The following is a 23,389-nucleotide window of genomic DNA, read 5'->3' as shown; positions in this document are numbered from 1 at the left end:
AAGTCACAATTTCACATGCAGTTTCATTGTCATTGCTTTAGGTTTCATAAAACATATGAAATAATAAAAAAGTATCGTTCAAACGTTTTGGGGTCAGTTTTATATAAAACTGACCCCCAAAGCGTCATTTTTTTTTTTTTCCAAAAGAAATTATTACTTTTATTCAGAAAAGATGCATTAAATTGATCAAAAGTGACAGTAAAGACGATTATAGTGTTAGAAAAGATTTATATTGGAAATACATGCTGTTCTTTTAAACTTTCTATTCATCGGAAAATCCTGAAAAGTCACAGTTAATTTTTGTAATCATTGTAAACTGTAATAATATTTCACAATATTACTGTTTTTGCTGTCTTTTTGATCAAATAAATGCAGTCTTGATAAGCATGAAGACTTCTTAAAAACATTAAAAAATCTTACCAACCCCAAACTTTTGAATGGAAGTGTATATATATATATATATATATATATATATATATATATATATATATATATATATATATATATATATACAGTGCCCTCCACAATTATTGGCACCGTTAGTAATTATGAGAAAAAGCAGCTGTGAAAATAAATCTGCATTGTTTATCCTTTTGATCTTTCATTCAAAAAATTCACAAAATTATAACCTTTCATTTAAGGAAAATAATTGAAAGTGGGGGGAAACTTACATTATGAAATAAATGTTTTTCTCTAAAACACGTTGGCCACAATTATTGGCACCCTTTTATTCAAAACTTTTTGCAACCTCCTTTTGCCAAGATAACAGCTCTGTGTCTTCACCTATAATGCCTGATGAGTTTGGAGAACCCCTGACAAGAGATCAGAGATCATTCCTTCATGCAGAATCTCTCCAGATCCTTCAGATTCCAGCTCCATGTTGGTGCTTCTTCTTTAAATATAAATGGGAATATACTTCAGAGATATTTTACTCATAAGAATTTCTAGGGGTGCCAATAATTGTGGCCAACATGTATTGGAGAAAAACATTTATTTCATAATGTGAGTTTCCCCCCACTTTCAACTGTTTTCCTTCAATGAAAGGTTAGAATTTTGTGAATTTTTTTAATGAAAGATCAAAAGGATAAACAATGCAGAATTGTTTTCACATCCACCTTTGCTCATATTTACTAAGGGTGCCAATAATTGTGGAGGGCACTGTATATATATAGATTGTATTTTGTATGCAGTGACATTCCTACATTTTAACATTTGACGTAAGTGTCCAAAAACTTTTAGTAGCCACAGTATGTGTTGCAATACAAAGAAACACTTCAAATTTTCCTAGGCCTTTATGTCATAGACGCTGACAGTTATAAGCCTGTGGGCCATTTTCAAATATTTCTTGTGAAGGTGTTATTTAAATGAGACTTAATCTGTTCCTGAGAGACCAAGCTATTGTGCGTTCAGCTATGACTAACTTAAACCTACCCATTGCAGGGCACCCAGGTGTTCTTCCCTGCATTCTCAAGTGCATCGGTGGAGAGATTGCCAAGGGTTTTCATCTTCTGAGATTATCTGAGTGTGAAATATTTAATTAAAGAGAAACGCAATTCAATTACTCACTTAATTAGGCCCTGCCCGCTGCCGCCCTGAACCAGAAATGAACCAATAATTGGGATGGAAAAAGTGTGCTTTCAGAGATAATTAGCCCACGGTTCTCAAAAGGTCATCAGATCCAGTGGCAAATGAGAGACATGGGCCTCTCGTTCCTCAAACAGCACCAATCACTGAAGATGAATCTACGCAATGGTCATCTCATACAGTAGATTCATCTTCAGGAACAGATAAAGACCATTCACATTCTGTTTTTCATATGAATTTCTCACATGCATGAATAGTGCCTAGACTAGAGGCTACTATTTTAGACTTTTGTATGTTATGTCAGTTTTAGATGGTTTATTGCTGTTTAGGCATGCGTGATAAGCTGATAATTATTTTCATGTTATGTCCCATTTATTTGAGAAAAAATATTAAAATTACAGTATAATATAATATTTTGTCTAAAGAAATAGTGTTCTAAATCTCTAAAAAAGTTATACCAATATTAAAACTGATTAATAATAATAATGATAAAGTATTATTGTTGTTGTTTTTGTTATTATAATTAGAAAATGATTAAATATTATTAAATTAAATATATACTTTACTATTTTGTCTAAATCATAGTGTTCTAAAAAATCTCTAATCTCAACAACAACAACAATATGATGCTGCAATATCATGCATTTCTAGCTCTTTTAAAGGGTTAGTTCACCCAAAAATTCTGTAATTTATTACTCACCCTCATGTCGTTCCACACCCGTAAGACCTTCGTTCATCTTCAGAACACAAATTAAGACATTTTTGATCAAATCTGATGGCTCAGTGAGGCCTCTATTTCCAGCAAGATCATTTCCTTTTTCAGTGGCCAGAAAGCTACTAAAGACATATTTAAAACAGTTCATGTGAGTACAGTGGTTCAATCTTAATGCTATAAAGCGACGAGAATACTTTTTGTGCGGCAAAAATAAATAAATAAATAAATAAAATAGCGACTTTATTCAACAATATCTAATATCTAACAATATCAAAACACTGCTTCATGAAGCTTCGAAGCTTTACGAATCTTGTTTCAAATCAGTGGTTCGGAGTGTGTATCAAACTGCCAAAGTCGAAAATTTCGAAAAACGTATACATAACAAAGCCTTGTTTACTGAAATCACAGGACTTTGGCAGTTTGATACGCACTCCGAACCACTGATTCGAAACAAAAGGTTCATAAAGCTTCGAAGCTTCATGAAGCTTTCAAAGCTTCATGTTTTGAAATCACCCATCACTAGATATTGTTTAATAAAGTCATTATTTTGTTTTATTGGCGCACAAAAAGTATTCTTGTCGCTTTATAACATTAAGGTTGAACCACTGTAGTCACATGAACTGTTTTAAATATGTCTTTAGTAGCTTTCTGGGCATTGAAAAAGGAAATGATCTTGCTGGCAATGCAGGCCTCACTGAGCCATCAGATTTCATCAAAAATATCTTAATATATCTAAAAATATATTGCGTTTGGAACGACATGAGAGTGAGTAATAAATGACTCAATTTTCATTTTTGGGTGAGCTAACCCTTTAAGTGGTTGACCTCTTGGACCCTCTTCATCATCATGTTTACTCTATTAATCAAACATTTGGAATAGATTTTTAATTTTTAATTTTTTTTTTAAAGAAGTCTCTTATTTGAACAAAAATACAGTAAAAATGGTAATATTTTGAAATATTATTACAATTTAAAATAACTATTTTTTATTTTAATATATTTTAAAATGTATATTTTATTTATTCCTGTGATGGAAAAGCTGAATTATAAAATATATTCAAATAGAAAACCAGTTCTTTTCTGTAAATATTTCACATTATCGTTTTTACTGTATTTTTGATCCAGTAAAAGCAGTCTTGGTTAGCATAAGAGATTTCTTTCAAAAACATTAAAAAATGTATTAATTTATTAATAAATTAATTTAAAAAATGATCAATTATTCCTAACTTGTGACCAGCAGTTGTAAGTCTGCTAGACCACCTTGGTTAAGCTGGAGGGGATCCATCTTTTAACCAGCTACCAGAAACAAACCAGCTTGAGCACCTGAGTTCAGTTCACACAGTCAAGATTTTCATTCAATAGCACCTAGTTCAATCTGGTATTTCTATCTCAAATATTATGGCTAATTTGTTTGCATTTGAGCATTTTATTTATCTTTAACATGAAAAAATTATCAGAACATACCTCCTAAGCCTCTCTTTTTCTTTTTCTGACTACTGGGGTGAAAAGAAAAAAACGTTTATACAAGCTAAACGTTTGAGTGCAGCAAACCCTCAGCGCAGCCATTTAGCCAGAGATAAAGTGTCACAGTAACGCGCCTACTTCAGTTAGCGATGGGAGTCCTTCCCGCTGAAATGGAAAGAGAGATATTGGGCCTTTGTGTAAGACAGAACGTTTTAAGCCATTTAATCCAAATGCACCCCAAAATGGAGTTGAAAAATGTTTGAAATACGAAAGCAGATGGAAGTGTTCTCCAAGCGTTTCATTGGACAATTTAGCGGAGTGAAGTCACCACTGCGGAGAGCGAATATAAAAGTCCCTCTCAGCACGGCACTTTGTTAAAGTCGTTAAAAGGAACAAGACGACGTATTTGATTAGGCCGCCATTTCCCGCTCTGGCTGAGGTTTTGTGCATATCTGCATGCGTCCCATTACTCGCGTGGCAAATGCAAGCTGCTGACGGCTTGCCATTTTTCACTCAAATCAGAGCTCTGCCAGTGCTTGCATCTCATGTCCCTTCTTCTTCTTGTTCTCTTTTTTCCCCTTTCTTCTCTTCCTATATTTTTTTTTTCTTCTCTCTCTCCAGAAGGGATTACTACTCATACTCTTATTATCCGTAAGTGGCTTCTTTTCCATTGCACATCATCATTTCTCATGGCTTTTTTGTGCGCTTTTTAGAGAGGGGGTGGCAGCGGAGTGATGATCTTCTCTTTCTCTCTCTCACCAACTCCCCTAATTCGCCTCATCTCTCTCTCATTTCCTTCACGTTCCATTTCTCACCCCCCGACCCCCCCACCCCCACTTCTCTCTTCGCCCTCTTCTCTCTGTCTCCTCAGTAGGAAGCCGGTGAACATGAATAAGACCCCCATTACGTACAGGCAGGAGAAGAGTAATATGATGGGCTCCATGGAGCGCAGTTTCACTGATCAGAGCACTCTGCAGGAGGACGAGAGGATGGCCTTGTCATTTATGGACACCCATACGTGCAGCACACGCAGTAAGACGTGACCCAACACAAACGCACACACCTCATCATGAACTTCACCCAAAAATTTTAATTTCGTCATCAATTATGCACTCTCATGTCATTCCAAACCCATTACACTTTTGTTCATCTTTGAAAAAACAAATGAAGATATTTTTAATGAAATCTGAGAGATTTCTGTCACTCCATTGAAAGTCTATATAGGATGACACCCAAATGACACCGGGAACTATAAAATTATGATTAAAGTCTTCTGAATCCATATGCTTTGTGTGAGAAACAGTCAGATATTTAGTCATTATTGACTGAAAGTCTTGAGTATTGATGTCAAGTTCAGAAAAAAATTGTTCTTTTGAGTCAAATCTTTTTAATGAATCGGTTGATTCAGTTCACAAAACTGGTCTGAATGATCCTGTTTTCTGGTTCAACTCAATGATTCATTCATTGGTTGACAGCTTCTCAGCGAATAACAACTTAAGGTTCCTCACACAAAGCATCATATAGACTACTTTTTTGATATTTTTATATACAATTTTTCCCATTCATTTTGAAATTTAAAGAGCTCTGAAATTTCTTTGAAATTTCACTAAAAAGAAAAAAGCGACTTCTCTCAGTTGAGTTCAATAAGAAAAAGACATCGGTTCCAATCCCATTTAACTTTTTTTCTTCTTCTTCTAAACACAAATAAAGATATTTTTGATGAAATCTGAGAGATTTCTGTCCCTCCATTGAAAGTCTGTTCACCCAAATCTCTGAGGTTCAACCGTTCATAAAAAGATTGTAAAAGAAATCCATATGAATCATGTGGCAAGCATGTACGGTTGAGCTTCTGTTTACCATATTTGAGTGTTCTATGTATGTTTGCTGATCAGTGTTTACATGGGAATAAAACCTATATTAAATGTATTCATCAAATAAAGCGATCGTGTGTCTTCAGAAGACTTAGATCAAACCACTCGGTTTATATGGATTTATTTTCCAATCTCTTTATGAACGTTTTGAAGCATTAGAACTCTTATGGGTTTTTGGAACGACATGAGAATAAATAATTGATGACACAGTTTTCATTTTAGGGTAAACTATTCCTTTAAGTTTAATTTGTGCCTTAAAACATGGTTTTTAATATTTGAGCTCCCTGTGTAATAGTAGAATAATTCAGGATTGTTTGTTGAGCAAAAAGTTGAATGAACTATATATAATCTGCTTTATTAATGAAGCAATGCATCAAAAAACAAAAAAAACAAATAACCAAGTAGCATGCACATGTCTTGCTTTGTTTCCACTTATTCATTCCAGTTAAATGAATTTGCACATTGCATTACACCAACCGAAACAATGACTACAGCACTAATACCCATGATAAATAACAGGGAGTGACAACTAACACATCAATAACAGCGTAAGTGAAAACAGCAAACAGTAAACCATATAACTGAATAATGCCGCAGTGCATGATGGGAACTCAAGTAGGTCTAAAACTTAAGCTAAAGTGTTGAAGGAAATTCAACCCTAAAATGACATTTCTGTCATCATTTACTCACCCTCATGTTGTTCCAAACACATTTGACTTTCTTTCTTCCATGAAACATGAAAGGAGAATTTTTAAAGAATATCACTTTAAAGAAAAGTGAATGAGGACTGCGGCTGTCAAGCTCCAAAATGACACCAGGAACCATAAAAGTGTGATTAAAGTCCTCTGAAGCCATTGCTTTGTGTGAGAAACAGTCATACATTTAATCATTATTCTCAGAAAATCTTGACTGTGTGAACTCAGAAGTATTGATATCCAGTTCTTTTTCAATGAATTGGTTGATTCAGTTCACAAAAATGTTTGAATGATCATGTTCTTGGATTGTCAGTGAAAAATGATTTCAAGTTCCTCACACAAAGCATGGCTTCATATAGACTACTATATGATAGTTTTTTATTTTATATTTTATGCTATTTTTTCCATTCATTTTGAAATGAAAAAAGATCAAATATAAAAATAGCATTGAAATTTTACTAAAAAGTGATTATTTCTTCTTTGGTATTCAATATGAAAAAGATGTAACATGACATGAGGTTGAGTAAATAATTACAGAATTTAAATTATTTGGAGGAACAATAATACATTTAATTAGCATAGGGTTCTTACGTGTCCTTGAACAAGTAATGAACAATTTTCCAGTCCTGGAAAACACATAGAAAATGTGAGAAAGCATCAATTGTCTTGGAAAAATCTGATTGTCCTGGAAAGTTTTTTCTTTGTTTAAAACAAATGCTCTTGTTCAAACAGTTTACAATTTGTCAGAAACAATTAACTATTTATCAGTTAATTAAATTTATCAGTAAACACGAGTTTTAGGCAAAGACTTTAGCTCAGTCCTGTTTAAAATTAAGGGTGTGCTATATGTTTTGTCTACGGTAATATAATAGCAACAGTATTTCTGCAACAGTTTACTAAACGAGAAGTTACTTACATTTTAGACAAAACATTGTCTGGTTCTCCAAAAAAAACAAAGCCGAAGGGTGGGGTTTTGTTTCTGAACGAATCTGTGTTTTTGAACGAATCATTTGAGAAAGTGATTCAATGACCTGATCAGACCGGCATTTTCTTAGTTCATAAATGCATAAAAGTTTTGAACAAATCATTTGAAATAATGACTCCAATGACTCACTCATTAAGAATGCTATTTGCTGTCACCTACTGATGGCAATTTTAAAAGTATCTGTTCTTTTTTTTTTACTATTCAGTATTGTAATTATTTTAAAACGTTAATCTCATAGCATTATTTATGCAATTGTGAAATCTTGTTTATGTTATAATAATTCATTAGATTACTTATGACTGTTTGGATTAGTTTATAAATATAATATGAATACGTTATAAATATAGACTGAATACTGTCAATTATATATTGTAAATTAAAACATAAACTATACGTTTTTTAAAAACTTCTGGAATATATTACCTTAGGTCATGAATCTGTAATCCTAGTCTTTGATTCCCTTCATAATGAAATTTTAAATTTCCTGGAAAATGATCTCTGAAAAAGAGTGGGAACCCTGATTAGCCATAATCCAGCACTCTTAATTCATTTGAGATTAAACTGATGAAAGAACTAGTTGCAACTCTGAAAACCTTGAGAAGAAAAGACAGAAAATGGATATAAACAAACATAATGATGAAATTATTTTTGTACTGTGCAAGAACTCTTACATTTTTTCCCTCACAATCACAGGGTGCTAAAAGCGAGAGTACCAGGCGCTAACGGCAAAGAGCGCAAATGAACAGTTAGAGACTTTAAGTCACGTACACAGTTAAAGTGAGGCTCAGGGACTAGGTAAGCTTCTGTTAATTTGTCCTCATTTGTAGTCAGTGTGAAAGATTCATCAAAGCCACAGTCTTTCCGTAATCGCTCAATCTTTCACAGCTCTTAAATATGAGATTTAGTGTTGTCCACATCCCAATATAACACCCATTCTCCCCTGACATAAGACTATAAATCCTAATATAAACATAAATCCGTGCAAACCAGTAAGAGAGAGAACAAATAGTATACTTAAAAAACACACACAGCTAGTTTATCAGATGCAAATGGACTCAGATCTGCACCAGAAGCTCATCCTTAAAGGCATCATGGTCGAGGATTTCAATATGAAAGAAATTAGAGCAGGCAAAATAAAATGCTAATAATATCCGATTCAAAGGTATCTGACTCTGCAGGCACTGAATAGTTGATGTCTCTAAGAGAGAGATCTCTTGATCAAAATGAAGTTTTAATGGCACGTCTCAGAGCTGTCTTGCCACATTTAAAGTGTCTACTGCATGGAATATACTGTCTGGGTTTCTTCTTTCCTATTTCCGTTGAGAAATGAGTAGCAGACTACTAATTTATTTGAATACACAGCCCTAGTCATGAATTCATAATTGCTCCCTGATCATATTTATGAATACCAATTATAAACACTGAAGATGAAGTGCCATAAGGGGATGATAATTCTCAGATTAACCCTATTATACTTGTTTGGAGTTTTGTTATTTTTCTAAAATGTTTATTGGTTATTTTATGAAACTTTTCGAAGACTCGTGAGCTGCTTACTTTAGGTACAGCTGTTCCCATCTGTTTACTGTATATGTTTATACTGTGTGAAAAAATATTGTGCAAACATTTGGTTTGTGCCTTGTTCATTTTCACCAAGGTGATCCACGGAGCTCCATGAATGAGTCCAGCAGTCTGCTGGGTGGATCGCCTAGGCGTCAGTGTGGCCGTAAAGGATCGCCCTATCACACGGGTCAGCTTCACCCGGCAGTGCGTGTTGCTGACCTCCTACAACACATCAACCAGATGAAAACCGCAGAAGGTTATGGCTTTAAACAGGAGTATGAGGTAGGTTTTATTTTATTTAAACAATATATATATATATATATATATATATATATATATAGTCAAACCAAAATGTATTCAGACACCTTGTACATTTCATTCATTAATATAGTTTATTCACTATAGTTTAAAAAAATGGTGATAAAATATGACAAGATCTTAAGTTAAACTGTGTCAGAAAAAAAATAATCTTAATTATGTCAGATAACACTTAAAGGTGCCCTAGAATTAAAAATTGAATTTACCTTGACATAGTTAAATAACAAGAGTTCAGTACATGGAAATGACATACAGTGAGTCTCAAACTCCATTGTTTCCTCCTTCTTATATAAATCTCATTTGTTTAAAAGACTTCCAAAGAACAGGCGAATCTTAACATAACACCGACTGTTACGTAACAGTCGGGATCATTAATATGTATGCCCCCAATATTTGCATATGCCAGCCCATGTTCAAGGCATTACACAAGGGCAGCCAGTATTAACGTCTGGATCTGTGCACAGCTGAATCAACAGACTAGGTAAGCAAGCAAGAACAATAGCGAAAAATGGCAGATGGAGCAATAATAACTGACATGATCCATGATAACATGATATTTTTAGTGATATTTGTAAATTGTCTTTATAAATGTTTCGTTAGCATGTTGCTAATGTACTGTTAAATGTGGTTAAAGTTACAATCGTTTCTTACTGTATTCAAGGAGACAAAACTGTCATTATTTTTATTTTTTAAACACCTGCAGTCTGTATAATTCATAAACACAACTTAATTCTTTATAAATCTCTCCAACAGTATGTAATGTTAGCTTTAGCCACGGAGCACTATCAAACTCATTCAGAATCAAATGGAAACATCCAAATAAATACCATGCTTACGCGATTAGACATGCTGCATGATGAACACTTTGTAAAGATCCATTTTGAGGGTTATATTAGCTGTGTGAACTTTGTTTATGCTGTTTAAGGCAGTCGCGAGCTCCGGGGGCGGGGATCACGGGAATTTAAAGGGGCCGCAGCCTGAATTGGCGCATATTTAATGATGCCCCAAAATAAGCAGTTAAAAAAATTAATTTAAAAAAATATATGGGGTATTTTGAGCTGAAACTTCACAGACACATTCAGGGGACACCTTAGACTTATATTACATCTTTTAAAAAGACGTTCTATGGCACCTTTAAGCAAAACATGGTCAGGTCAAAGTGTCTTAATAATTTTTGGTTCTAAATTTTTATAAATTTTCCTGGTAGTCCATTGTCCATTGAAGAATTTTTGGGTATAATATGTCACAGTTTACTTTATTTTGCTGTGTCCTGCACCCACTAGTAAAAATATATCAAAAATATCAAAAATGTCTGAATAATTTATATATATATAAATATATATATATATATATATATATATATATATATATATAAAATTAGTTATTATACTAATTAGTTGTGGAAAAATAACATGTTAAAATTATTTAATGCATTTAACACACCCAGCCCAGACCAACACAGGTAAATATATCTATATACCAATTCAGATGCAGCTTCTGCATCTGAACAAAACAAAACATCAACAGCAGCAACAACAACAAATTCATAGCCTAAAAGTTTGTGTAATACATTCTATGCTGAATCAAATCAAATATTTCTTTCTAAAGTTAGTTTTTTGTAACGTCTATTTGATAATTTTCTCATTTACAAACCCGATTCCAAAAAAGTGGGACACTGTACAAATTGTTAATAAAAACAGAATGCAATGATGTGGAAGTTTCAAATTTCAATATTTTATTCAAAATACAACATAGATGACATATCAAATGTTTAAACTGAGAAAATGTATCATTTTAAGGGGAAAATAAGTTGATTTTAAATTTCATGGCATCAACACATCTCAAAAAAGTTGGGACAAGGCCATGTTTACCACTGTGTGGCATCCCCTCTTCTTTTTATAACAGCCTGCAAACGTCTGGGGACTGAGGAGACAAGTTGCTCAAGTTTAGGAATAGGAATGTTGTCCCATTGTTGTCTAATACAGGCTTCTAGTTGCTCAACTGTCTCAGGTCTTCTTTGTCGCATCTTCCTCTTTATGATGCGCCAAATGTTTTCTATGGGTGAAAGATCTGGACTGCAGGCTGGCTATTTCAGTACCGCGATCCTCCTTCTACGCAGCCATAATGTTGTAATTGATGTAGTATGTGGTCTGGCATTGTCAGGTTGGAAAATGCAAGGTCTTCCCTGAAAGAGACGACGTCTGGATAGGAGCATATTTTGTTCTAGAACTTGGATATACCTTTCAGCATTGATGGTGCCTTTCCAGATGTGTAAGCTGCCCATGCCACATGCACTCATGCAACCCCATACCATCAGAGATGCAGGCTTCTGAAATGAGCGCTGATAAACAATCTTTAGTCCGGATGACATGGCGTCCCAGTTTTCCAAAAGAACTTTAAATTTTGATTCGTCTAACCACAGAACAGTTTTCCACTTTGCCACAGTCCATTTTAAATGAGCCTTGGCCCAGAGAAAACGCCTGCGCTTCTGGATCATGTTTAGATATGGCTTCTTTTTTGACCTATGGAGTTTTAGCCGGCAACACCGAATGGCATGGTGGATTGTGTTTACCGACAATGTTTTCTGGAAGTATTCCTGAGCCCATGTTGTGATTTGACCATGGCTTGACCCTTACGCACAGAGATTGTTCCAGATTCTCTGAATCTTTGGATGATATTATGCACTGTAGATGATGATGTCTGTGATGTCTCACTTTCAACATTTGATATGTTATCTATATTCTATTGTGAATAAAATTTGTAAATTATAGCATTCCTTTTTTATTCACAATTTGTACAGTGTCTCAACTTTTTTGGAATCGGGTTTGTAAAACAATAATGACTTTATCTTTTGGGAGTAATTTTTCATCCAAATTTGATGTACGATTAATTTGATATTAATTAATTGGCACATCATGCAATTAATTAGATTAAAAAATTTTATTGTTTAACAGCTATTTTGAGTTTTATTTCAGAGGAAACCACATCTATCAGGCTGTAGTTAGCAATCTTTGATTGCATATCTTTGAAAACGGATGAGCAAGAGGTTTCTGTCATAATAATAAAAAAATATTTAAAGAAGTCCGACTATGCTTGGGCTTTAGTGTTGCTTACAGTGCAGTCTATCTAGGCATTGCTGTTTTCTTAGTGGAGGGACCTGTCGGTGAAAACAGATCAGAACTCACCGTCTACAGGCCTTGTCAAAACAAACCTCTGCATCACATCTCCAACACACAAACACATTAATGCAAAGATGCATGTTTATTCACAAAGCACACTCCAAACTTCTTATCAGCTCTCAGCAATATGACATCCTCACACTTTTGGCGTGCCCTGCTGAAGTACAGCTGCTCATTCCAGCTTGAGGCAGTCAAAATGATTTTTTGGAACATGGCAGCTTGTTTGCTGCTCATTAACCAGCCCAAACCAGCTTGACCTCAACCTAGTCTTGCATAGCCAGACATTTGACTTAGCAGTGTAAAGGTCTGGCCCATATTTCAGCTTATTTTGACCAAGAACCACCTACCTCTGATTTTGTATACCTTTTTAATTTGATGTCAATTTTATCAAGATTTGATGCCACTAACCTGACAAACCTGGCACATTATAGCTTGTTAGATCAAGAAAGCGCTTTCCAGTTTTGTGTGCAATATGAACAGACAGTTAGCAGCATGATGTCCGAGACTAACCTCAGCCTCAACCGCTGGTAGTCAAGCTGATCTAAACCAGCTAAAAACTTGAAATCCACCATCTAAAATGAGTTTTAGCTGGATTTTGGCAAAATCTCCAAATATGAAAAACTGTTATGTTAATCATGTTGCATTTCATTATCATAATTGAATCTTTATTTAACCAGGTTGCTCCATTTGAGATTTAAATCACTTTTACAAGAGAGATCAGGCCAAGAATATCAGTAACCAGATCCAGATGGCATAAAAATACAAAACAATTTATTTAAAAAAATAAATAAATTATAGCAATTACAATCAAATATTTCAATTTCATTGGATTTCAAAATAGTTTTAATCTCGCTAAGAGTATTCGGTTCAAATCCAAGAGTAATTTTGCTAATTTTTCTAAGATGGTTCAGATAAAGAAAAGCCTTTGTACTTCAGATTTGTACAGATGTACAGATTTAGCTCATCACAATGTCCTGGACTGGAATAAAGTTTAAAGCAGTGTGAATTTAATATCAGGTATATACTATCATAGTATTTATTAACATTTTTTAGTTTACTTAAGTTAGTCATCAAGGCAACATTTCTAACTCTTCACGGACAGGTTCACATCACTCCCCCATGGACTATAGAGGAGCAGTTATTGAGATGAAAGTAGAGGTCATATAGCCCCTCAGCATTACTGCACAAAGAGCGCCCTATCTGCTGTCTGTTTTCCTCCCTCTATCCCTCCCTCTCTTCCTCCGTAGCTAATTTTCTCTCCTCAGAATGTGGCTTGAGCATCTTCTCTCGGTGTCACACTCATGTGGACTGTTGACGCTCCTCTATATGTTGTTGTCCACAGAGCTACGAGACAAAACATCCCTCCACACAATCAGAGCTCTGAAACTGGCCTGCCTCTCTGGAGCTCAGCTTGTGGACTCATTAAACTCTCCCCTCAGTGTGAAACAGATTCAGCTCAAAAATCAATACGCACTCTCCTGGACATAGTGACACTGTGTGTGTTTGAGTGTGTGTGTGTTGAGGTCAGTGTCTTTGTGCTTCATAAGCAGAAAAAAGAAACACAGAGTTTGAGAGAGAACACAAATGTAACGGCAGCGTTTCATAAGCTTTATTTCCCCGCGGACCACAAGTACAGTCCATTGATCAGTGCTTATTGACATAATCTTTAGTTTAGATAGAGTGGAAAAGAGAGAGTAGAGGTCTGTCCTACGAGCAAGGTGCAAAAGTACGTTTTTTTGGGGGGTGAGTTTCGCCTTTTCTGTTAACCACAAAGGAGATTTGAATAGCTTTTTGGTTTAATTTTCAACACAATATGTATTGTTTTATAATGTGAATCTTAAAAAAATTTAAAAAAAAAAAAAATAGTTTTCTTGAACACTGCGTTTGTGCTGTATTTCCTTAAAATATCAAATCAAGTGTCATTTTTGTAATGCAAAGACACATTCTCCATGTACTTTTTGAGGTGTAAGAATCACACACGCAGGTTTGTTTTGCTATCAAAGTGAGGACATTCCATAGGCGTAATGGTTTTTATACTGTACAAACTGTGCATTCTATCCCCCTACACTACCCCTACTCCTAAACCTACCACAGAAAACATTATGCATTTTTACATTTTTAATAAAAAAATGTAGTATGTTTTTCAAGCTATTTTAAATATGAGGACTCATGAAATGTCCTCATAGTTCATGTTTAGGTCGTAATACTATAATACCCATGTCATTATACAAATTTGTGTGTGTGTGCAGTGTTTGAGGTAACCCATTACAAGTAATGCAAGTTACTATATGTAATCAGATTACTTTTTTCATGTAACTAGTAAAATAACAGATTACTTTTAAATTTGATTTTTAGAATTTGGTTCTAGACTAAATGTGGTCATGTATTTACTCATCTCACTTGCACAAAAACACATGCAGTATTCCTCAAAATAAATAAAAGCAGTGAAATGCAAACTCAGATTATTATGCAAACCTGCGACAATTAAATGTTAAATTTCACAAATATACTTTATGTATTTAATCTCACTTTATTAAGCAATGTCTTTTCTTTTGACCTTCGATGATCCAGTTCAACTATGCTAATAAGCAAAAATGACATTAGATAAACATCACAGGGTTGAATTTGCATTTCCTTCATCCTAAGGCTTATTCATTTCACTTTTGGTGTGAAATGGCCTTTACATTCACCAAATTATAACTTTTTTTTTTTGTTATTTAAAAAAAAAAAGAAAAACAGCAAGCCCAGCCCATGTAAGAAAAAGTAACGCAAAAGTAATGTAACATTACTTTGCATATAAAGTAGAAGTAAAGCAATAAGTTACTTCTTTAGGGAGCAACACAGTATTGTAATGCTTTACTTTTAACTTTTAAAGTAGTTTTCCCCAACACTGTGTATGTATATATATATATATATATATATATATATATATATATATATATATATATATATATATATATATATATATATATATATATATATATATATTTTTTTTTTTTTTTTTTTTTTTTTTTTTATGGTCAACAGAACCATAAAATCTTGAAATCATGAAAGTGCAATTTAACTTAATGTAATATCACAAAATACAATTTGTGGGGGGTTACAAGGGAATCCAGAATCTCCAGTCTAAATGCTAGTTATGTCAAAATTTGTCTTTTAATAAATTGTATTTCAAACAAAATCTAAGGATACTGTGATTATCTCTTACATCTAACAAAAATGCTCTCTCTCTCTCTCTCTCTCTCTCTCTCTCTCTCTCTCTCTCTCTCTCTCTTTCTCTTTTTATTTGATTATATATTTGTAGAGCTTCTTTGATGGCTGGGATATCAATAAGAAGAAGGATAAAACTAAGGGAAGAAATGATACTCTGATGGGTTGTGAGTCCATTTTTCCAGTCTTTGCATGCTTATAAAAATATCATGATTGAAGAGTAATGCCTTTAGAATTTTTCAGTGTGTATGGCTGTTAAAACTCACTTGAGTTTCAGAATGTCTGATAATGTAAAGCTTTGATGTGCCTAAAAGTAATTTATTCACTGAGAATAAATTGCATCAGCTGATAGCACTGTTTATTTGCACATACTATCTGTGATGTTTTAGGACCCAGTTTACTAAAGGAACTTTGTAAATCAGATAACAGCTTTAACATGCCCACAGATTTCCTGTAATAAGCCTAATTTGCATAGAAAGGAGACTTGTTTACTGCACAAAAGTAATGCAGCTGTTTAGTGACTTTACCCCAAAGTGTGCTCATGTGATTGTGTTTGTGTTTTCAGATGACCGTCACAGGGTGAAATTGCACCCGCTGCTCGGTGATCCCAACTCCGACTACATCAACGCCAATTACATCGATGTAAGTCAGCAGTCACATCTCTTCAGCCAGACTCACAAACATTCACACTGTTTCTGTTATTATGTAGCTCCCCTGGAGTTTATTCGATATCTGTGGACACTCTCACTTAGCCATGCCATATGTGGCATATCATCATGTCAGTTTTGATAGAAAACTTTTTAGCCCTCTAACTGTCCATTTTTGTGGTGGGTGAGACTTGGTAGCTTGTTATTTTTGACCTTGTGTATCTGACCTCCCAAAAGATTTTGGAGAGAATGTGGTCAGATGTGAAGCGTATCCTACTGATGTGTGGCAAGGTGTTTTAGGGTCACTTTGTGTCCAATTTCCTCTTTAAAAAAGAGGCAGGTGGGCACAGATGGTCAACCATACCAGCTGAAACCTTGCCCTCTCTAAACCTGCATTCAGAGCTGGCCCAGAGAGCACCAGATTGGGAATGACCACCCTCTCTTCATGGGACCCTTTCCACTTATTTGATTAAATTGATAATTCACCCACAAATGAAAATTCCGTTATCATTTACACTCCAACCCTGTGCAACACTCTGTTCTTTGGAATAAAATTGGACAAATTTTGAAAATGAGAATAAGAAAGCAATGACTACATTTTCACTTTTGGGTGAACTATCGCTTTAAAGAGATTTTAAAAAGTCAAAAAACAAAACTCACTCTAAATCCTTGCGATTCCCTCACCTTGACTGTTTGGACCTTAGATACAGCAAGTGATTTGCTGGATTATGTTGTTTATTCAAAAAAGGAATGTAAGTACTGTATGCATAGCAGTGAGTGATTCAAAATAAGTTAGAAGAGAATGAATAATCATGAGTCAAGATTTTGTTGTTTTGTTATTTTTCTCCTCCATATTTTTAATGACTGGCCATAACATCAATTTATTTATTTAAAAAAAAAAAAAAAAAAAAAAAAAATTGGTATCCCGGTGTTTTCAAAACAGGGCATAGGCCAATTTAACAAGAATAGATTTTTTTTTTCTTTTCCCCATTTTATTTTGGCCTTGAGTAGAAAAGCACAAAAAAGTAAAGAAAGGACCAATAATGAAAGGATGCTTCTTTTTAGTGTTTTTGGTAAACCTGGCAGTAAGTAGAGGCTATTAGGGAACATATTAAAGTGAGTGCAGCTCTTTTGTTTAATGTGTTTACTCCTTTTCATTGCTGTCCTTTCCTTTTGAATATCTCTTGAATCAGCCCAATAAAGGAACTTGCAATAAACTAGCTTACACAAGAATAAATGAGCAATTTAAAGAAGTGTGTAATGTTTTCAATGTTAAAATACTTTCTTAGCCTAAAAGCCATTTGTTTGTTAATTTCCCTGAGAAATGTAAAGACAGTTTCAAAACATTCTGTTGTTTGAACATTTCAACCAGCCCCACATAGCAACACTGATTCAACCAATGGAGTGAGTTTGGGGGCGGGGCTGTCAGTTTGTCCAACCAATGGCAGAAGAAGGGAGTGTTCAGAAAGCAGTCATTATTTTTTCAATTATGTTTGATAGCGCTAGAGGCACAGAAATTACACACCTCACACATTAAAGTTAGTTAGCAAAGATTTGCCCACCTTCACATCCAGAATGTATGGCTCCATTTTAAGTGTCTCTCCCCTGGCGTAGAGCTTAGCCAGCTAACACAGTCTCTCTTTCTTTCTTCTTCTTCTAATTCTTTCTCTTTCTGTCTGTGATCTGTTAATCCTCTAGCTCTTTTCAGCCTCTCATTAACTAGAGTCTGTCTTGTCTTTTTCTACCCCCCTTCCCCAACTCTTCGACTTTGGACCCTGTAGATTCGGATAAACAGGGAAGTAAGTACTTCGCTGTCTTTCTTTTCTTTCTCTCTGCTTTCTTTCCCTCTATTCCCCCCATAGAACTCTTTTCTTCCCCTTTTTTTGTGTCATGGCATTGCTCTGTTTGGATTACTTAAACATGAGGAAGAGTGGCTCAGTGACACACAGATCTCCTTTATATTCGTCCATAAAAGTGAACGCATAAAACTTTCAGGTTCCATCTGTTAGGTTTCTTTGGTTTATTTCTTACGGATACCTAGTTTTCACATTAAAAAAAAATCCTCTCGTCACCTTTTCACTTCTGCTCTTTTTCAAAAACACAGGTTGGTGAGGGAGTTAGTCTTGTGGTAGGATATTTGCCTAAACCAGCCTAAGGGGGTTGCTGGTCTTGGCTGGTTTAAGGTTGTCTCTCATCTTGGCCAAGCTGGTGCTCAGGTGAGAGGTCAGTCTCTTAAGCCCCGGGTATACTTCAGCCATCCGCGTTCGTGCACCGTCCGCATGACGTAATTTTTGTCATACGAAGGGCTTGTGGCCGGCCACAAGGTACACGTGCAACAGCGCATGCGCAAGCAGAAAAGAAGAGTCCACTAGGTGGCAATACGCACAGTACTGAGCACAATGTGCGGTCATTGAAGAAGAGTGTGTAAAGAACGCTTAAAAATATAAGACAAGTGAACTCAAAAGCATGCCTTCTCCATTGTTTTTGATTCCTGTTCTCTTGGTGTATCTTCTGAACTATGTTGCAATGGTGGCTGCACTATTTTTCTTCTCCGATCCTGCCCAGCAAATGTCCGGTTATCTGGTAATAGTATAGAAAAAATTGCACTGCGCATGTGTCGAACTCTGTCATCCGCGCACATCCTAGTATACTTTGAAAGATGCGCGGACGCGACTGCATGCGTGATGCGTCCAGGCGCGGAAAGTGAAGTATACCCGGGGCTTTAGCCAGTTGACCATTTGAAAGGTGCCCAAAACCCCTATTTTTGTCATCAAAGTTCTCCTCACCAGTCTATGAAATTGAACTCAACCCTTAAAGGGATAGTTCACCCAAAAATGAAAATCTGATGTTTATCTGCTTACCCCCAGCACATCCAAGATGTAGGTGACTTTGTTTCTTCAGTAGAACACAAATGATGATTTTTAACTCCAACCGCTGCCGTCTGTCAGTCAAATAATGCGAGTGGATGGGAACTTCTACTATAAGAGTAAATAAAACTTGCATAGACAAGTCCAAATTAAACCCTGCGGCTCGTGATGACACATTGATGTCCTAAGACACGAAACGATTGGTTTGTGCGAGAAACCAAACAGTATTTATATCATTTTTTTACCTGTAATACACCACTATGTCCAACCGCGTTCAGCATTCACTTAGTGAGGTCTGATTGCGTTCTGACAGCGGCAGTGATGTCTCGCGCATATACTTCAATGAGAGCGAGACCTCACTGCCGCTGTCAGAGCGCGATCAGACCTTACTAACGAGTGCTGAACGCGGTTGGACATAGTGGTGTATTAGAGTTAAAAAATGATATAAATACTGTTCGGTTTATCACACAAACCGATCGTTTCGTGTCTTAGGACATCAATGTGTCGTCACGATCTGCAGGGTTTAATTTGGATTTGTCTGTGCATGTTTTATTTACTCTTATAGTAGAAGTTCCCATCCACTCGCATTATTTGACTGACAGACGGCAACGGTTTGAGTTAAAAATCATCATTTGTGTTCTACTGAAGAAACAAAGTCACCTACATCTTGGATGCGCTGGGGGTAAGCAGATAAACATCAAATTTTCATTTTTGGGTGAACTATCCCTTTAAGCTTTAAACTTACCAATCCATGAATTTCATACTATTGAACTGCACCTGAACTTCAGCAGACTCAAACTTTGTTTTCTCTAACATGGATTTACTGAAGTTTAGACAAAAACATGTACTGACAGGAAGTCAAAATTTGAGAAGAATAGACAGGCAGCCCATACTCCAATAGATTTCACCTTTCAAATTGAACAAAAAGCAGGTTTGTTGGTTTTAGAAGTGTTTGAGGCACTTGTCAGCTTGTCGTCTGGACCAACCAGCTAAACACCAACTCGGTAGGCTGGGAGGCCAACTAGACTAGATCAAACCACCTGAGGCCTGTGTTTTATAATTATTATTTTCAGCAGAGCTCTTATTACTAATGATGAATGCTTGAAAAAGTGCAGGGTGACAGTTCATAATAACTTTTATGAATAAAATTATGTAATCATTACACAACAGATGAGTAGCTGTGCGTTTTTAAATATGAAAATATGAGGATATAAATCAATGTTTATTGTACATATGTAACACTTAAAAGATAATTAGTTAATCTGAAAGTTATTATAAAACGTTATCAGTAACAGAGACATTTGCTGAGAGCATTTTGATCTCTTGAGTCTATATAAAGAGACACAAAGAGATTTTTATGCAGCGCATTTAATAGCTTTGTTTCAGAGTTTTAAGTTGCTAAGTGTTGTAAAGTGTTGTGTCAAGCCTTTTTTATTATTTTTTTTGTTTTGTTTTTCTCCCTTTAATGAGCTTCTGTGTCTTGTGAACTTTCCTTCTATTTTCAAATCAGCCATTAAATATATAACTTTAAGCATGATGTATCATCGTCTTGATAAGTCGTATTAAAGATGCATCTCAGCTACAGTGGGGTAGTTGCAGCTTTGGGCTTGTGATATGATCATCACGGATTTGATGGCAGATAGGGTGACCCGTGAACTGAATCATTACTGAGTTTCCCTATCGCTATTGTGCCCTTGAGCAAGACATGTACCTCACATTTTCTCCAGCAGGATGGTCACTGTTAGTGTGCTATAAATCCTGTTACACTGCTGCGGAATGTACTGCACCTTCATTTATTTATTTTTAAGACCTATATGGCTACCCTGTGCTCTTTGACCATGGTTGTATTACTAACAAAAGCTAGATTTGGAGATTTATATAGAGACATACACAAGATTACAGTATATGCTGTGTTTAATTTGTTGTGAATAAAAGTGAGGCTCTGAGGGAATGTTTTTAGGATGAGTTAACATATGTTAATTATGCCTTTTTAACACATTTGCAAAATGTAATATTATTTCATTCTATGTTGTTCTAAAAACTGTTTAAGGTTGGAAATCATAAGATTAAAGGGACACCCAAAAAATGAAAATTCTGTCATTAATTACTCACCCTCATGTCGTTCCAAACCCGTAAGACTTTCGTTGATCTTCAGAACACAAATGAAAATATTTTTGTTGAAATCTGAGAACTTTCTGTCCCTCCCTAGACAGCTATGCAACTACGAATATGACGCTTCAAAAAGTTCATAAAGAGATCGTAAAACTAAGGCATATGAATTGAATGGTTTAGTCCAAATTTTCTGAAGAGACTCGAACGCTTTTATATGGCCCTTTCAAGTGTGTTTTGTCCTTTAAAACCCTTTTTAAATGATCTTTATATTGATCTAATGCGAGATGGGCACCGCCATCTTAGTTTGCACCTCAGTTCACAGAGTTCTGTCAGTCGGATTTACAGCGCGTGAATTCATCAGTTTCTCCCAAAATACATGCAAGTAAGTGGCTGGTGAACTGGAAGAATAATAGAGTAAACTTTACAGTTACTTAGGCCCACTATGTGTGTCTGATATGAATAAACGTTGACAAATTATATTTGAATGGATTGTTATTGCTGCTTCCACTGATGTCTGACATCAGTGTGTATTTTCAACAGTGTTGGGTATATTACTTTAAAAAAGTAAGAAGTTATAGTTACTAGTTACTTCTCACAAATAGTAACTGAGTTACATCATTATAAAAGTAACTAATTACCAGGGAAAGTAACTATTGTGTTACTTAAAAAAAAAAAAAAAAAAAAAAAATTCAAATATGTCAAATAACTTGGATGCCCCCAATATTAAATATAAGTCTAAAAATAAATGATGCTTGATCCGACTCGTAACTCATGATCCGCTCTTGCTCACGACATGAAATTTCTCTGTACTGTAGACTACATGTTGTTGGCCATTAAAGAAAACGTCGTTTCATATTTATGTTTATATAGGCCTATGCTATGTTTTAAATTCATCTATTTGATTATGAAAAGTGAACAGCATGAGTGAGATAGAATACATCAGACACGCAATATATCGGGAGTGGGTCAGACATGATTTTGACCACTTCATTAAGTTTAGTTTCGTAGAAAGCCTTTCTTTAAAGTGAATTTTGTTTTGTAAAAATTGTATCTTAATTTTAATCAATGTTTGATCAACCAATTGCCTGGATTTAATAAATAAGAAGCAAATATAGCAGACAATATACACTGATTCAGAAAACATTAGTTTTATTAATAAACAAAGTCTAAAAAGTCTCCTTGCTGTTTTTTTGTCACATTCATAATCATTACTTTTGCTGGTTCTTTATGGCAAGCTTTATGTGTGCGCTTGAGTGCTATATAGCCTATATTACGTAAACGCTCATTATTATGGTTTATTCTCTCCAGTATTTAAGAAATTAAATTAATATAAATGCGATTAGTCAACTAATGGCTTAAATTAACAATTAATAGTCGACTAGAAAAAACTTATTTCACATATTTTCGATCCAGCATGTCACAAAGGGTATTCTGGTTCAACCTCGCGCTCCACTCGCATGCTCTGACACAGACACACACACAGAGCATCGTACATTATTATCAGTTCTTTACAACAAAACACTTTGCATGTCTATCATCTCTAGTCACACATCAATCATCATCAGTTAGCCTGTGTCCCACCCCAACACACACAACAGAGAAAACACTTTGCAGGTCCTATGGCTGAGAGAGCTACTCGGATGAAAAGCGCTTTAGTGAGCTCAATTATAGTAACACAGCATTTTATTGTCAGTAACGGTAACGGCGTTGTAACGGGGGAAAAGTCATTTGTTTGATTAATCGTTACTGAAAAAGTAACGCCGTTTATTTATAACGCTGTTATTCCAATCACTGATTTTCAATTGCTAAATGTATTGTTTTACTGGTACTTATGTGTATTTAAATGTCGGAAACCTTAAAAAAAACATTATATGGCTGAAAACACTGCATAGTTGTAATATATGACTAGAGCTGAGCGCGTCCTCTCACAATCAAAGTGCGAAAGGACAGTTTAAAGGTGCCCTAGAATTAAAAATTGAATTTATCTTGCCATAGTTGAATAACAAGAGTTCAGTACATGGAAATTACATACAGTAAGTCTCAAACTCCATTGTTTCCTCCTTCTTATATAAATCTTATTTGTTTAAAAGACCTCCGAAGAACAGGCGAATCTCAACATAACACTGACTGTTACGTAACAGTCGGGGTGTACGCCCCCAATATTTGCATATGCCAGCCCATGA

The 23,389-nt window shown here is 35.1% G+C and overlaps 1 protein-coding gene across 13 annotated transcripts in view; it reads left to right on the top strand.

Annotated features, from left to right (window-relative positions):
• Positions 1-23,389, top strand: part of ptprub (protein tyrosine phosphatase receptor type Ub) — a 272,915-nt gene that overhangs the window by 214,891 nt on the left and 34,635 nt on the right. For 2 of the 13 annotated variants that reach the window (XM_048153156.1, XM_048153153.1), the window contains exons 15-20: positions 4,384-4,413; positions 4,634-4,794; positions 8,968-9,155; positions 15,675-15,747; positions 16,146-16,222; positions 18,009-18,026. In XM_048153156.1, the coding sequence (XP_048009113.1) occupies positions 4,384-4,413; positions 4,634-4,794; positions 8,968-9,155; positions 15,675-15,747; positions 16,146-16,222; positions 18,009-18,026 (547 nt within the window). The remainder of the gene's footprint in view (positions 1-4,383; positions 4,414-4,633; positions 4,795-8,967; positions 9,156-15,674; positions 15,748-16,145; positions 16,223-18,008; positions 18,027-23,389) is intronic. The other 11 variants (XM_048153160.1, XM_048153157.1, XM_048153166.1 and 8 more) reach the window with 9 other exon arrangements.

The sequence above is a fragment of the Megalobrama amblycephala genome, linkage group LG13 (assembly GCF_018812025.1).
Source record: "Megalobrama amblycephala isolate DHTTF-2021 linkage group LG13, ASM1881202v1, whole genome shotgun sequence".
Taxonomy (NCBI): Eukaryota; Metazoa; Chordata; class Actinopteri; order Cypriniformes; family Xenocyprididae; genus Megalobrama; species Megalobrama amblycephala.
Note: the sequence above shows the minus strand (reverse complement) of the source record. Positions and strands in the feature narration are given on the sequence as shown.